The 16121-nt window shown below is 39.2% G+C and overlaps 1 protein-coding gene across 2 annotated transcripts in view; it reads left to right on the top strand.

Annotated features, from left to right (window-relative positions):
* The window catches only part of HIPK3 (homeodomain interacting protein kinase 3), a 111576-nt gene extending 100149 nt beyond the window's left edge, over nt 1–11427 (top strand). For both annotated transcript variants that reach the window (XM_054826758.1, XM_054826757.1), the window contains exons 9-16: nt 164–285; nt 455–579; nt 688–849; nt 1835–2131; nt 3081–3221; nt 5130–5365; nt 5649–5776; nt 7408–11427. In XM_054826758.1, coding sequence (XP_054682733.1) covers nt 164–285; nt 455–579; nt 688–849; nt 1835–2131; nt 3081–3221; nt 5130–5365; nt 5649–5776; nt 7408–7884 — 1688 coding nt within the window. In that variant the 3' untranslated portion in view covers nt 7885–11427. The remainder of the gene's footprint in view (nt 1–163; nt 286–454; nt 580–687; nt 850–1834; nt 2132–3080; nt 3222–5129; nt 5366–5648; nt 5777–7407) is intronic.
* The last annotated feature ends 4694 nt before the right edge of the window (nt 11428–16121 follow it).

Below are 16121 nucleotides of genomic sequence, written 5' to 3' on the forward strand. Positions count from 1 at the left end.
ATTTGGTTTGAAAATCTAAATTATGGAATTAGATCATAAACACATCAAGAAAAAAATAGTAAAATGTTGTAAAATTATCCTTTATGTTTGCATTCTGCTCAGAGAAAATATGCAAGACTGGTGTTTTGCTTAAATCTCGTGTGTGTGTTTTTCTCCCTGATAGGAATTCCTACAAACCATAGTAAACCCACCAGTTTCACCCTGAGGGTGGATAATGCAGTTCCGTTGGTGACCCAAGCCCACGCAATTCAGCCGCTACAGATTCGAGCAGGAATCCTTTCTCAGGTTGGCTTACTTTAACATAAAAATCTTACTTGTTTTATTATTAGTTGGTAAATATTTTTGCCCTGTAGAGTTCTGTTGCAGCCCCTCTTCTGTTTTGTGCTGAACTGCAAGCAGCTAATATACATTCAGTTGTTCTTTGCGTCATGAAATTTTCTCTGCTTCACAACAGACATGGTCAAATCAGACCCAGCAAATACTGGTTCCTGCATGGCAGCAAGTAGCGCCGGTGGCAGCTCCTGCTACATCTCTGGCCTCTGATCCTGTGGCTGGCCCACAGAGGCTTGGAGACTGGGGGTAAGTCCGCATAGTTTTGTGCAATACCTTAACAGCTTTGGTTTAATAAAGATATACAGATGCGATGCAAATAACTTGCAATTTAAAATTTCCTTTCTTTTTCCTCAGGAAGATGATTACCCAGGGTACCCATTACAATTCAGTGATACCGCAGCCTCTTTTAACACATCAGATAACCTTGTCTGCCCCTCAGCCAATTAGTGTGGGCATTGCACATGTTGTCTGGCCTCAGCCTGCAGCTACCAAGAGGAACAAACTGTGTCAGAACAGGTTGGTAGAATATTTCTAACATTCAGAGATAGTGTATGTGTAGTTGCTGTTTGGTGGGCAAGGGAATAGCGTGTAAAAGTGGCATGCTTGTTAGCAACAATTGTACTGAAATGGTCTTTTGGGAAAATTTGTTCTTTCTGCTCTAAGTTTTCAGTGTTATTTTGGTAATACAGACTAGATGGCAAAATACTTGCAATAGTAAGAGATTTTAGTTCCTGTTGATTAGTATGTGCCTGTCATGATAGCAAAGTTGTCTTTGTAGCCTTTGGGAAGATATAACAATATGTTGAGGTAGCTCTAATGAGATGTTCCTAAGCTTATGTGCATGAGGATATGTCAGCTTTAGACAACTAGAAATAAAGAGATACTATATAAGAGGGTTGCAGTATGCCTTACAATCATCTTAATAATCTGTCTTTCACTAGTGGCCAGAATTACTTCAGCTGCTTGCTAAAGAAAATGTGCCCCGCTGCCATACAAAGTATTTGCAAAGGTGTGGGGTGCTCAATAAAGGGGAATGCATGGGTTACAGAGGGCAATTTCAGCAGTCTGGTTTTAAGCAAGGATTTCATCCAGAGGCTACCAGCTTTTATTTTCAGGAAATCTGGCCAGGTTTTGTTCACTTGTTTTTCACCCAAACAGGATTTTAGTTTCTTTTTTTGTTTATAAGAAAATGGGATTTTCAATGTATTGTATGTAATGTTGCTGTGAATTTCAGTCTTAGATATTACTTAGTTTGGATGTGGCAACATAGCTTCTTATTAGCATATTTCTAGATTTATTTTTTTTATTAATGTGTGAAATCATATACATGCCAAGCCAAGCATTTATGACTCTGTTTTCTGGTTTATGTTTTTCTTTCTATTAGTGTAGAAACTTGGTGTTTTAGCCTACATTGCTTGCTTTGTTTTTGTTGAAAATAGTACAGTTTTCAGGTTTGTTGGTAGAGATTCACTGAATGTTAAATGGTGTGTTTTCTTCACAGGAGCAATGTGTTACAAAATACCAATATCCAAAATTCAGCCTTTATATCTCCAAAGATACTTAACTTGAAGGCTGTAAAGAGAATAAGTTGTATAGAAGCACAGGACAATCATAACTCAGAAGGACAGGAAAGTAACTGTTGTGAAGCATCCGTCAGGCTGGACCCTGATTCATCTCTTTCAACCAAACAGCGCCAGGCTATCTTCATTGCCGGTTCCCCCAGCCCAGCAGTCAGCGTGATCACCATCAGCAGTGACACAGATGAAGATGACATAGGACGAACACATTCACTCAGAGAGTAAGAATCGATGGTTACTTTATTAAGGTGTCACTTAAATATAGTATAGCTGTCTTAGCATAGCAACTGTATTTAATGAATCGGAGTTACAAAAAGACAAACAATGCACTTCTAATCAAGCTTCACTAAGAAGTTAACTCTGTAGCAGTGTATTATTTGAAAGTGAAAAATACTTTCAAAAGTCTACCTCATTAATCTATGTACATTAGGCATTTGCAACAGGAAACAAATTACTATTCTTTTGTAACAGATTTGGTCAAAACTGAATACTTTTAGGTCCAGCATACTTTTTTTTTTTTTTTTGCTTAATACTGTTATACCCTATTTATTTGTTGAAGATCAGTCTTCTGGCTTAGAATAACAATATTGATTATACTAGCAGTAGCATCCAGTAGATAACATTACATACACATGGGTAAAAAGTACTTCTCTAACAGTATGAAAAGATGTACATTTGGGTATAAAAGCAGATGCTGAGCATGGTCCCCCAAAGGAGTTTTCTTTCACAAAGTTATCAAAGAAGCATGTATCACTTTGAGGGCTTAAAAGTTTAATATTTGTTCGACTTGTTTTCACTTGTAATGATTATGAACTGGAGGTACTTGTATTTAAATCTAAACTCTGTGAAATGTTTCAAGGCTCTGAACTGTTGTAGTAAAATCTTGTATCTACTTGTTCTAGTATTGATTCAGTAAAAAATTTATTCATTTAGTAGGTTTTAAAAAATGCACGTTTAATCTAGAATTTCCAAAAGAACTCTGCAAAGGTTTAAAATTCTGTTTAGGATGTAAAAGAAACAAGGAATTGGATGTTAGTTTACATTTAAGGGACCTTTTCTAATATTTGACCTCTTTTTATTCCATAATTAAACCTTTATTCTGTACACCTAAGTGTATGGAAAGAACGAATGAGAGACGATATGTTTGCTGACTTTCTTTTTGTGTGGCAGGTGTAAAGGTAGCCTTGACTGTGAAGCCTGCCAGAACACCCTGAACATTGACCGTGTGTGTTCTCTCAGCAGTCCTGATAGCACTCTGAGTACTAGCTCCTCGGGACAGTCTAGTCCATCTCCTTGCAAGAGATCCAACAGGTAAAAAGCTGTGCTCCTTTCAGTAAAAAGAAAGATCCTAGGATACAGCAAACTCTGGTTTATAATAAAAAATGTGAACGTTTGGTTATGTTTTATATATATATACTAAATGAGGTATTTAAAAACGAATTTGTTGGCCTGCAGTTGCACAGCATAGACTGTTCTTCTATCATTCCTAACAGATCCATCTTGCTACATTGGAAGTTTTCAGAATACTGAATGAATGGTGTTTACATAGAAAAAGTAAGGATGTTGCGTGCAACTTCCTTTACAACAAAAATCTTCTAGGATTGCAAAATTAAGTAAGCCAAAGCAGGATGTGACAGATTTGAAGTTACCAGAGCATCATTAATTCTTGCACCCTCTTGTTCTCCCATTGTGTATCTTGTATTTTAATCTCTAATGACATTGATGCCTTTTTTCTTCTACCAAATGTAAGCTTCACTTACGTGAACACTGTTCATATGAGCAGCTTTTAAATATTTTTATCTTCACTGCTTGATGTCTACTTCATTTTTGCACGTTATTCAAAATTTACTCTTAGAAAAATAATCAACATCACTCTGAAAATTAATGGCATTTTTGATACAGTACCTGAGAGCTTGACACTAAAACATCTATCTGTGTGATACTCATAAGACATGGACCTGTGACACAGACTTGAGATGTTCTGGCTGGGGCTTTTCTTATTTCGGTCCCTGCCCTCCAGGTGCTAACATGTGGAAACTTTAGTTGTAGCTATGAGTACTTGGCACTTACCAGATTTCTAGATATGAATTTGGGGTCCAAGAAACATTTGAGATGTATAGTTGCTGGTATTGGTGAAAAGTTTGATTTAATATGATTTACTCAATATCTCATAGAAATTATTTTTATTTTTTTTCAAGCAACCTGTGGCTCACATAAGCATGAGCAATTCTTTTAATTTTATTCTACAGTTCACTTCCTATTTCCTGTAGAATAGCTTGATATATAGAGAAGAGTGATTCAAACTCGGAACAGTTTTTTTGTGCAAAATTAGTAAGATTGGAGTCTTAATGAAAAAAAAGTTTAAAGCAATTAAAGATTCTATCACAGCATGTATTGACAAGGAAATGGAACTGCTAGTCTGTACAGGCAGTTTTGTTTTAAACAGCCAGCCTGACCTAATGATACTTTTAATGGATAATTTATATATATAATTGTTTCTGCTTACATAAACACAACAGCCATGTAAATACAAGGGTTGCGCTTGTCTCCTTAATCTAAATATGTGAAAAAGAATCTGTCACGCAGAGGCAGGGCTCTCTGGAGGAACTTCAGAGACACCTAATTTTTCAGTAGATAAGGTCTAGTGTAGCTGCTGGTGGTTGATATGCAGATGAGAGGGAGCTGCCTGCCACTGTGCAGATTGCTTCCCCAGCACGCTGTATCCCATCCCGACTCTGATGGGCCCCAGGGATGGCTTTTTTGCAGACTCTGGGATGTGGCTGATTTCTAGAAGGAAATTAGATCAGTATGTTCTCGTTTGCTAGTGTAATAACCATCGGGAGACCTTTATGTTTTGATTCAGAAAGAAATGAAATAATCTTCAACCTTTTATTTGACCTAAAAATCTAAATTTCAGATGGTTTATAAGTACAAGATTATTTAAGAAATAAATTGCAAAGCGGGTGCAAGTTGAGTTGCACACCTAAGTCTTTATGTAGAAGTTATCTCCTTCCTCTGAGCCTTCCAATTTTGAGTAGAAAGAGTTTGAGTATTGAACTGCCATCTGAATGTCTGTGCTTGTGTAATTAAAATGTAATGTTTTTATCCACCTTTGAATAGTTTCACTTCCATAAATTTTATGTGGTAATTGAATAAAATGCATTATGTATTATGAAAATGTATTTTTTTTCAATGCAGTACTTTTTATTTTTTTGATAGTATGTCAGATGATGAACAGGAAAGTGGCTGTGATACGGTGGATGGTTCCCCAACTTCAGACTCTTCAGGACGTGACAGCCCATATGTGGAAAATGGCTTTGTAGCTAATACCAATAAAAATAAGGAAGCAAGAGCATCGGTTAATCCTGAAACCAAATCAGCTGTTTGCACGGTAGTGGTACCACCAATGAGACTTGAAAACACGTTACATCTTGATGAACAGATGGTGAATACAGGTAAGTTAGTTCATGTGTTGTTTTTTTTTTCTTCCTATATGAGTAGATAAGAATAGAAATTTGAATATTTATTCAATAGCCATACATATGAAGATTTTGACTTCTTCATATATCTGCTAATCTGTAACAAACACTTCTATATTGTGTTGGTTTTTTACTTTAATTGGTGTATTATTTTATTATTTCTCTCTGGTACGCTGAAGCAAATGAAACTTTGTCTAACTTTTGTTAGAAGAGAATAGTGACAACAAAAATGTAATACTGTTCATTTATATCTTGGAAGATGCTACATGCCAGCCACTGAAAAAGGGTCGGTCTGTCCTGGGAAGAATAAACCAGTCTTCTATTGTAGGAAACCGTCAGCAAAAACTGACATCAGCATTCCATCAGCAACACATAAACTTCAGTCAGGTATGTGTAGTTATAATCTAAGAAATATTTTTTCTTTCTTGAGTTCCAAACATGCTGAATGCTCACAATTTCAATTGCTGTCAATGGCAACTGCAGGTTTTCAACAGCTTGATTACAGAAGTGTTCAAATCTTGAAAAATGGATTTCATCTTACTGGGCAAGTCATAAGTATCTTTCAGTCATTTTCTTAAAGCAGCTGACTTTATTTTTTAAGATGATAGAAAAGCCACACTGGGAAAATTATCAATGCCTACACAAAATCAAAGCATGAGACAAAATGACAAATATATTAGCTTTTTTTTTCCCCTACATCCAAATGCTAAAATGCTCATAGTGTGCAGTTAAAAACCGCAGTTAGGTTTCAGTCTTGTTCTGTTAGTAGTATGCATGAAAATGCTTATAGTTTGAGTGTCCAGGGATGAGATAGAGCTTAGCAAACCCAACTGTTCCTCACCTTTGCCGCCAGGCAGTGAAGCCGGGGGAGGGAAGAGGTTGTGTTTGTAGTTCAATCCAATGTTGGAAGATACCCAAAGTTAATTTAAAAGCTATTTTCATCGTTACCCAACAACACAATAAATGTGTCGGCTGTGGCTGAGAACCGAAGTTGACACATGACATCAAGTTTAAGCCCCTTTTAATTAAATTAATTTTGAGCTGTAGCTGCATTGAGCTTTTGGTTAGATATCTGGAGGTAATTTAATATCAGAGCAGTACCTGTTTGTGTAAGTCTTGCAGTCTAACTGCGAATAATAAATTTTAAGTTAAATACTAAATGCAAGCATGCTATATGTAGATAAGAGGATTTACCAATAATGACTTGAATAGTTTAGATAGAAAGAAACATTTGGGTGGGTGACACAATCTCCCCTTCTGCATGATTATTCAGAAGGATTGGTTTAATTAATTCTAAGCAAACTTTAATACGATCAGCATAGTATTAATTTTTAATCTCATCAATGACTGCAGCTCCTCAGCCTCTTGACAGAAAGGGTAGAACATTATTTTCTTTACAAAAATTTATGCTGATCCTTCCTTCTTTGGTAGATGCCCTACATAGTTTGAAGTCTGCATCATTTAATGGGAGTAATTGATTTTTAGTCTTTCTCTTTATAACTGTTAATGATTGCCACATCTTCCTGTGATCATAGCCCTAGACTTCTGTTTGCCTAGTTGTCTCAGATATTTTCAATCCGTTTATTATTTTTTCTGCTCTCCTCTAAAATTTCTCTCCTATTTGTCCTCTTTGTGCCTCATTATGGTGCCCAAACTGAATGCAGCACTTCCAATTGATGCCAAGCCAGTGCTGAGTAGAGTGGAATAAGCACCTTGCTCATGTGATACATGGTATTTCTGTTAAAACAGCCCAGCATGGCATTTTATCTTTTTTTTTTTTTTTGCAAGAGCATTAAAATAACTTGTTTTCTGTTTCCCATCTCTTATTGTCAGATTTCCTGTCTGTGCTACTATCTAAATAGCTGATTTTTTTGTTTTGTTTTGTTTAAGCATTTAATTATTCCTGTCTCTATATTTCTCTTGATTTTAAGTTGACTAGTTTTAGTGCATTATTCCATTTTTCAAACTGTCTTTATACTTAGAAATATTAAGATCTGCCCGTTTCTGTGTGTGGACAGGTTCAGCACTTTGGATCTGGGCCGCAGGAATGGAACGGAAACTATGCTCATCGGAGGCAGCAGCCTTACATCCCAGCCAGCGTTGCCGGCCATGCTTTCTCCCTTCCGCAAGGAAGTCCAAATCACACTACCATGCACGCGCATCTCTCTGGAAGTACCCACCTTGGAGGACAGCCTGCTATTCTTCCGTACCCGTCGTCGGCACCCCTTAGTACTGCTGCGCCTGTTGCCCACCTCCTCGCCTCGCCGTGTACCTCAAGACCCTTGTTACAGCATCCAACGTACAGTATATCTCATCCCAGTGGTATAGTACACCAAGTTCCAGTTGGCATAAATCCCCGTCTCTTACCTTCCCCAACCATTCATCAGACTCAATACAAACCGATTTTCCCACCACATTCGTACATTGCAGCATCACCTGCTTACACAGGATTTCCACTGAGTCCAACAAAACTCAGCCAGTATCCATTTATGTGAGAACTCAGATACAGTATATTGAGGAAGCTCAATGATACAGAAGTTTGATTTAAGAAGAAACATGGTATTTATTAAATATTAGCCATGGCACAACAGGAAAATTATTTTTTTGAATCATGTAGACTTGGGTGCAATTTAAACAACTCTGAGCTTTAAAAAAACTCACTTTTAATGTGTTTTGCACATTTGGTATAACTTGTCTTTGGTCATGTTATCTTCTTATATAGTAACTTTAGACAGGTGACTTATGGGAGCAGAAATCTGGTTTTGCTCCTGCTATTTTTTATAAAATTGCCTTCTAACTAGTGCAAGACACGTCTACATTTGGGAAGCCATTCAGTGTACAGAACTAGAGCAACAGATGCACATATGTCAGCAGTACAGTGTAGAAGTAACTTGTTTGTATTGCGTATCTTGGTGTTTAAATGTTGAGTCACTTATCTAAAAGTTGAGCTGTTGTTCTTCACATTGCATGTGTCTTTTGCATGGGCAAAAAAAAAAAAAAAAAGCCTAAACATTGCTCTTAAATGTTGTTGTCCTAATAATCTCAGCTGCATTGTAAACTGTTCCCACACATAGTGCCTTAAATATTTGAGGTTGTTAATGTTATTACTTATATATAAATGTTGAGGACTGCAGCACTTAAAAATTCAGATCTGCTGATTTTTTGATAGCGTAATGCTCATTTTGGGTTTTGTGTGGTATGATTTTAGTATTGGGTGTGTTTTCCTTATTGAGAAGGCAGCATGTTTTGCTGTAGCCGAATTTTGCTGTCTTTTTCCCCCCAGAACGATCTAGCTTCAAGACAAGACTTTAGTAGTGCTTAAGAAAAGTTGATTCAGTAGCTATTGAGTAGTGACACACAACACACTATTTCATACTGGTAAATGGAACTGCAATACAACCTAAGTAGTTTATTTTAAAAGTGTTTGTCTAATTGGATATAATAAAAAGTTTAGAGGTGTGGTAGGCATGACTGACTAGCTAATGAAAGAAAAAGCCAAGTGCTCATTGATCCATGATGTGGTTTCATCTTAGCTTGAGCAAACCATGCAGTATTTAATAACTAGTAGCAGAATATTTACTATTGAAGCTTGAAAAGATGTGAGTTCTTTGTGTGCAATCTTTCATTTATGCATGGGAGAGATTTTAGTCTTTTTACATTATAGTATTTGTTTTAGCCTGTTGCGGGTGTTTGCTTATTTAATACATTCCGTCAGGGACGTAAATGACATGCTTTTTGCATTATTTTTTTTCCTTAGGAAGTGTGTCTCTTTTTCGTTTTTTGTTTTGTTCAAATGAAGTTGCTTTTGCAGCACCAAAGACTTAATCATCCATTTCCTATAAAAGGTAGCTACTTTTTCATAGACCTCAAGTATACTGTAGTGTAGAGATGGGATTTACAGAAGGTATTAAGCTGAGGCTGTGTTTTAGCTTATGGGCAAGTAATAAATTGTATCATTTATCTTGAATGTATCATAGATAAGCTGCTATATAATGATTGCCACTTCAGATAGCTGTGAAATTAGGTGATTAACTAGTTCTTTCTTAGCCTTCTAATTTCTGTACAACTCTAATTACATGAAATAGAAGCCGGGTTTTGGGTTTGATTTTTTTTTTTTTTAAATTACTATTTTGTTTTCATGTTTGAAGTGTCGTAACTACTATACTGTAAATGATGGAAGATGATTGCATATGTTTTTTTGGGGTGTGTTATTTGCATCAGTATTTTATCTCCATTAACTTTGAGCTCATCACTGCATATAAGTGGATGTATTGATGTAACTTAATTTTTTTATGTTTTCATATTGGCATTGTGTAGACACTTAAGAAGCTGCATCTTGCAGGCTTGACTTAACTTTTTTTTAAAACAAAATCTGGAATACAATCCTTGCAATGTTGACTGGAATAAGAGTGCAAAGCATTTGAGTTTAACTCTGTCAATAAGCTAATAACTGGTAATCTTTTTCTTTACTCCACTAACACAAGCAGTGTTTTATTTAATGAATGTCTGAATGAAATAAATGTGCCTACATTTGATTTATTTTTAAAGTAATAACTAAAATACAACAGTATTAGATCATAAAAGAAAAATAAAATACCAGCAGTACATTTTTAATCACACTGAAAATTAAGAAACCTAACTTTTCCCAAAAGTTTCAGTGTTTTTAGTAATCAACTCTATGCATTTTGTACAAGTGTGTGTATATAAAGTATACATTAGAAACTAGGAGTATCCTGATGAATTTGAAATCTTATCAACACATATATAAAGCCTAAATATAGGGAGTCAAGGAAATGCTCAAATTGGATATCCACCTTACCACTTCAAACTTGTGCTATATGGTCCAGCAGATAGTTTTCTGTTCACTCCCTTGTGTTGGGAAGCGACCTTTTTTTGGTGCTTACTCCATTGCAGGCAATGGACACACCAAGTATCGCCAATGCAAATGGAGTAAATGAATTTTGTATTGTGATAACAAAAAAATACTGCATTTTTTTTTTCTGGGGCCATGGGGATCTTCATTAGTCTAATGTATTTACTGTACTTTCTTTTTACTGTGCTTAAGGTTTTAAGCTAACATGCTTGTTAAATTAACACCATTATCTGTATATCACCACAGTATCCTATCATACATGGGGAAAAAGTTGCTGTAAATGCGCCCCAAATTAGATCTGCTGCTCTTTCTATGTGTTGTAATTCTATAAATGTCTGCATTTCAAAGAACGAAATATTTGGGAATCTGCCACAGCTTAAATTCAATATACCGGGTGACTTTTCCCCCATCCTGCAATCCACTCTTGCGAGAACGGACTCTTGTCGCTGCAAGTGTCCGGGGCCCGTCTGCAGAAAAAAGGCTTTCAGGGTGAGGGCCTTTTCCGTGGAAAAAGTCATCCTCTGAGAAGCATTTATACACGTTACCGTTTTAATGCCTTTTTTAAATAAAACACTGCATGACTACAGAATTGCATACCTGCATATTACTTTAATTTGCAAGATTTTATATGAATTTCTTGTGTTCAGTTTTTAACTTTACTTCAGGGTGTTTTATTGGTCAAATATGCTACTGTATTAACTTTTGGTTTTAATTTTTAAATTTTCTGTTTTTATTGCTAATTAACTTGGTTTGTGTTAAGTAAAAGTTAAATCACACTGCAAGCTGTAGGAAGACTTGTTCTAGAAATACCCAGTGATAGAGACTTGATTACTAAGTTTGAACTGTTACTGTTTAACAATTTGTAGACTCGTGGCTTTTTTTTTGCTTTGGATTTCTATGCTACACTAGTTCGCCATGTAGCAATTGCACTGTGCAATATTACAATATGAGGACTGGGAAAATTTTTTATGGATGTAATGTCTCTTACAGTTTGCGATAGTATTTCTTTCTAGTTCTCAGTGATTTAAATGTGACCAAGCCTTCTGTACTTTGTCACAAAAAGCGGGTTTTCCAGGTGACTATTTTGGTGAGTGTCAAAATAAGAATTTATGGTGTATTACTGTCGAGATTCACTTTGAATTAAAATATATATTGCAGCAGATGACTTTTGGTGGCTTTTGGTTTTTTTGCTGTCTTACATCAAGGCTGGATTAAGGTGAAGGCGATGAAGATTCCCGGGGAGGGCTCTAAAATTCTGATATCATTTGACTAAGCTTCTCTTCTTTCTGAAATGTTAAATATTACTAACTTTCAAGGTTTGCTTAGGAGGATCTTGAGATTCTGCCTTTAGCGTAGCCAAACCTTGAAGGTTCTTTGTTCTGGTTGTCCCACTTTTTTTACAACCTTAGAAAAAGGTTATCTGACCCAGATTCCAGCAGATACATCGCTGCTGCTGAAGTTCATACCGAGCCTGTGACAACTGCTGCTTGGCCAGCAGGAAGGGGCTCCCGCTGCGGCAGGTGGCCCCACGCGGCCCGTGGCTCCAGATGGCCGGCCCGGTATGGCCCGGACGTCCACGGAAGGCACATTTGCTGGTGCTGTTGCCAGCCAAGTGTGCTCATTCTGCCGTGGGGTTACAGTGCTGGTTTGGAAGCTGTCACGAAGCAGGCTGTTGGGTACACATATTTATGAAGTAGCATGGTTTCTGTGCTCAACATAGCATTTCAGGTGCTGTCAGAAATGAAATGTAAAAGACTGAAATGATAGTGCAGTATATTTTTGATACCAAAATATTTTGGAATTGACAGAAAGCTTTGCTTTGCTAAATACAAGGTGCCGCCGTTACTGATCCTTCACAACTGCTCGCTCCTCAGTGCAAGTTGGTCATACTGTCTGCAAAGCTCTTCCTGCAGCACTACACCTTGGGCTACAGGAAAATCATCTCCGTTCAAATTCTACAGATACCTCTGTTGCTATGAAAGCTGCTGCTTTTTCATTCTTTGCAGTTAGACTCGCTTATTGTTGACTTTTAAATGGCTGTTGATGTTGGTATCTATATCTCGCATTTCCCATAGAAAATAGGGCCACTGCCTTTGGTGTATTTTACACTGTTGATTTTGGCAACATCTAAGAAACAAGGAAAGGGAGGCCGAGCCTTTCGGAAGGAATGCGCTGTCTGTAAAGTCCTTTCCGTTCTTGCTTTTTATTAGTAATAATGTCCGACTGTCCCCTATGCTCTTTCCCGTCTTGCGGAAGGACTAGGACAGACTAAGTAATCTTCCTCTCAGCTGCCTTTAGGATGACTAATACTGGTGTAAGATTTGGTGAATATTTTTCCTGTCGCTAAATACAAAGGACAAATTCATACTGCAGTTGTGATAGCAGATTCATTCAAGGGAAAGCTTTCAGAGTCAGTGGAGCTGTCGCATGCTGCAGCTCTGTAGCGGGACAAACCGTGGTTCAGGACGATGCTACGTTTTCTCAATGAATTAGCTGAGGTTTTCAGCTTGGAGCCATGATCAGCCTCTGGGAGGCAACAGGGAAGCTGCTGTCTGGTATCACTCACAAAGCAGTACAGTCCCAATGATCACGGCAGATTCACATTAATCGCTGCCACTCATGCATGCAGTGACTTCAGCTTCTGTAACCAACGGAGGCAGTATGAGTTGAAGTTTTGGTAGGGTTGTGAAATACTACTGCTCCCCACATAAAGAGCTTTAACTTCCTCACAGGCCGATAGCGTGTCGTGTGCGGTACAGAGCTCTGGGGAAGGCTGGAGATGTGCCGTAGCCCCTCTTGCCTCTCTTCCCACACTGAATGACACCATGATGTAAATGGTCAGTCTGACACCAACGAGATCCTGCTGTGCAGGAAGATGTGTTAAATCGTGGGTAAGATTTGCTGGTGATTGTTAATTACGTCTTCCTACCTTTCACCTGTAAGAAGGTAGGTTTTAGGAGAGTTGGGTACATGCTCTAAGCAGATTCAGGTAATTCTAGCTGCCCTTGTCTTGGGGAACAGCACTGACTGTTCTTTGCTAGAACAATGAAGCTTCATGCTGGGAGGCTGGAATACACATTTGAATGGATTCTTCTTAAATCCTGAAGTAGCAGGTTGGGAGCATCCACACCCTGTTGGCAGAGGTGCCTGGAGGCTAGACTCCATGCCATGGTGGTATCTGTGGAGTGAGATCTTCATAAATTTGGCCTTGTTTATTCATCAAAATGAAAAATGCCAACTGTTCTGTTGCAAAGAGAGAGACCCTGGCCTGCCACCTGCTTCATGGAGAAGTCACTGCATGGCCACTCGTCTCTGCTCATCCATAGGTTTCTTCATAGAGACAAGCAGGACTCAAGGTGACTGTGGTAGGTCTACTGCGAGCAAGGGAATTTTGGATCTCTGTTTGCTCATCATTTCAGCCAAGGTCATACAGATGATGTCAACCTATTGCTGTGGAGCAAAGGTAGGAGAATCCATGCAAATGTGAAATTCGGTCTCAGTGTGTGTGCTTTATTGTTACGCAGCGTGGTAGAGTAGTACTTTCCCCAGTGAGACACATACTGGTCCTATGGAGAAATATTCAATAAAAAAATCTCCTTAGCCAACTAGAGTAGATCTTCGTTGACATGGTGCATCTTGATTCTTTATCCATAATGAGACATCTCTTCCAGAATATGGACTACTTTCTAGCATTAAGGATTCCATAGCTGAGAGGAAACCAGGTTACAGGTACATACACTTCACCTTCGTGTTCCGTGTGTGTAACCATGGAAGGGAATACAGGGGCAACACACGTGCTGCTTGCAAAAAATTTACCTGATAATCAAGTGCATACAGAGCACGTGCATGCTCTAGGAGAACGCGTATGTAGGAAAGCAAATTTTGACACCAAGTATGGATGCACAGATACCCCCCAGATGTTGAAATTGCCTTTCTGGAAAAAGAAGTGAAATAGGATTGGGAAAGGTAAGTTTAGGAAGTAGTTAACTACAGTTACTTGGCAAAACTTTAGTGACTTTTCACTAGCTGTAAGAGATCCTATCCCAGGCATCATTGTGGAAAATATGCATTTTAAAAATCCTTTGAAATAACAACCAAATCTGCTAGGAAAAGAAGTATTTGTATTATATACTAAATACGCACACATATATACTGTATAATGGAAAATTAAGAGATTACTATAATGGTTAAGAGCTAGATCAGCAAAAAGCACTGTCAAAATTAACTTATTGATGGATCGATTACAAAGATGGTGTTATGACAAAACCTGGAAAAATAGGGAAACTATGAAACGGGTTTTGCACAGGACTCCCTGAAGATAACGAAAGGTACCACCAGAGGGCCCTGCACTAAACACATTGGCCCTAAATAAACCGGAGTGATGAGTAAGCTATCCATTTTACTATAATAATCATACAACTGCCATCTTTTCTCTGTGGATAATCGTTAGCAGTCATCATGTGAAAGCTAATTTTGCACAGAATGAATTAGTGATTTGAGGAAAAAGTGAGTAAAATGGCACAAATGGGACGTATTAGTGGCCAAGTAATTGTATTGGTGACATTTGGAGTGTGCTAAACTAGTCGGATAAATATGCAATTATGGGTCGTCATGACTTTGGGGATGCTGTGAGTAGCTGGGTAGCAGGATGCGAAGCTGTGGCTTGCCCATGCTGGGGCTTGCTCTACTTCAAACCTGGCTTGTAAGAATTTCTCAGAAAGACTTCTTGCTTTCTGCTAGAATTGCCGTGAGGCCGGGACAGCTTTCCTGCACATAAGTGATGCTGTGCCCTTTCAGAATCAGCTCTCGGGGTCCTGGAGTGCCTTCTGCCCCAAGCCCACCTTCTTTTTGCTCCTCCTCCCACCATCACCGTCTGTTGCCCACAGACATGATCTGGGAACTAAAAGAACTCAAGGAAGCAGTGCCAGGAAAAAGATGACATTAGAATAAAGAGTTCACATTGCCTCTGCTGAAAATACTAATTACAGAAAACAGTAAATGAATTACCGCTTTGTTTGGTCTGACTGTGACTGAGGCAGCTTCTGCCTCTCGCTGGGGCTCACCTCCTCTGATGTCCATAATACACTTTATGTGCTGGTTGGTCTCCCGGTGTACCTTTAAGCATCACAGAGGCAAATGTCTGTCCTTCAAAGCTCCCCTTTCAAGCCTGGAGATCTGAGCATGTTCATGGGCAGGGAGGGGGTGGCCAGGTGAGTGAGTGCGTGCAGAAGAGGGGGTGACAGGAGAAGACCTTTCCTGTGTTTGCACACTGGGTCGCTGAGGACGCAGCTGCCCATTTGCTCAACCCTTGCGGTACGCTCCAGCTTCTTTATTCTCAGAGCTGCTTCTGCACTTGCAGAAACGCTGCCAGTGGCGCTCTGCGCTGTGCCAGGGCTTGGGCTGCTTCACAAGAAGCGGTGCTCACTGGCGCCTCAGATAATGAGGGCCATCTTTGGAGATGTCCCGGCCCCGAGACTCACAGGTACATCAGCTGGCAATAAATGGCTCCCAAGAGGAGCAGAGAAAGACTTTTAGTCTTGCCAGGTCGCAGGACCACTGTGAGCAGGCACGTCTTCATCTACGCCTAAAAGGTAGCGCTGGGCAGAATTGCTTCAAAAACCTAGGGAGGGAATCGGGGCCAAGAGCTGATATTGCGTTCAACGTGCCCTCCAAGGCACCGGGTTCGGGGGGGGAGGCTTTCCCCACCACCCCTCTCTGCCCCCCACGCTGCGGCGGCCGCGGGTTCGGGGATCGGGCGGCGCTGGACAGCGCTCTGCCCGCTTCCCCCGGCCGGCCCCTGCCCCGCTTCGCTCGGGAACGGCCCCGGCTCAGCCGCGACGCCGCCGGGGCGGAGCAGGA

Source organism: Grus americana, chromosome 5 (genome assembly GCF_028858705.1).
Source record: "Grus americana isolate bGruAme1 chromosome 5, bGruAme1.mat, whole genome shotgun sequence".
Lineage (NCBI taxonomy): Eukaryota > Metazoa > Chordata > Aves > Gruiformes > Gruidae > Grus > Grus americana.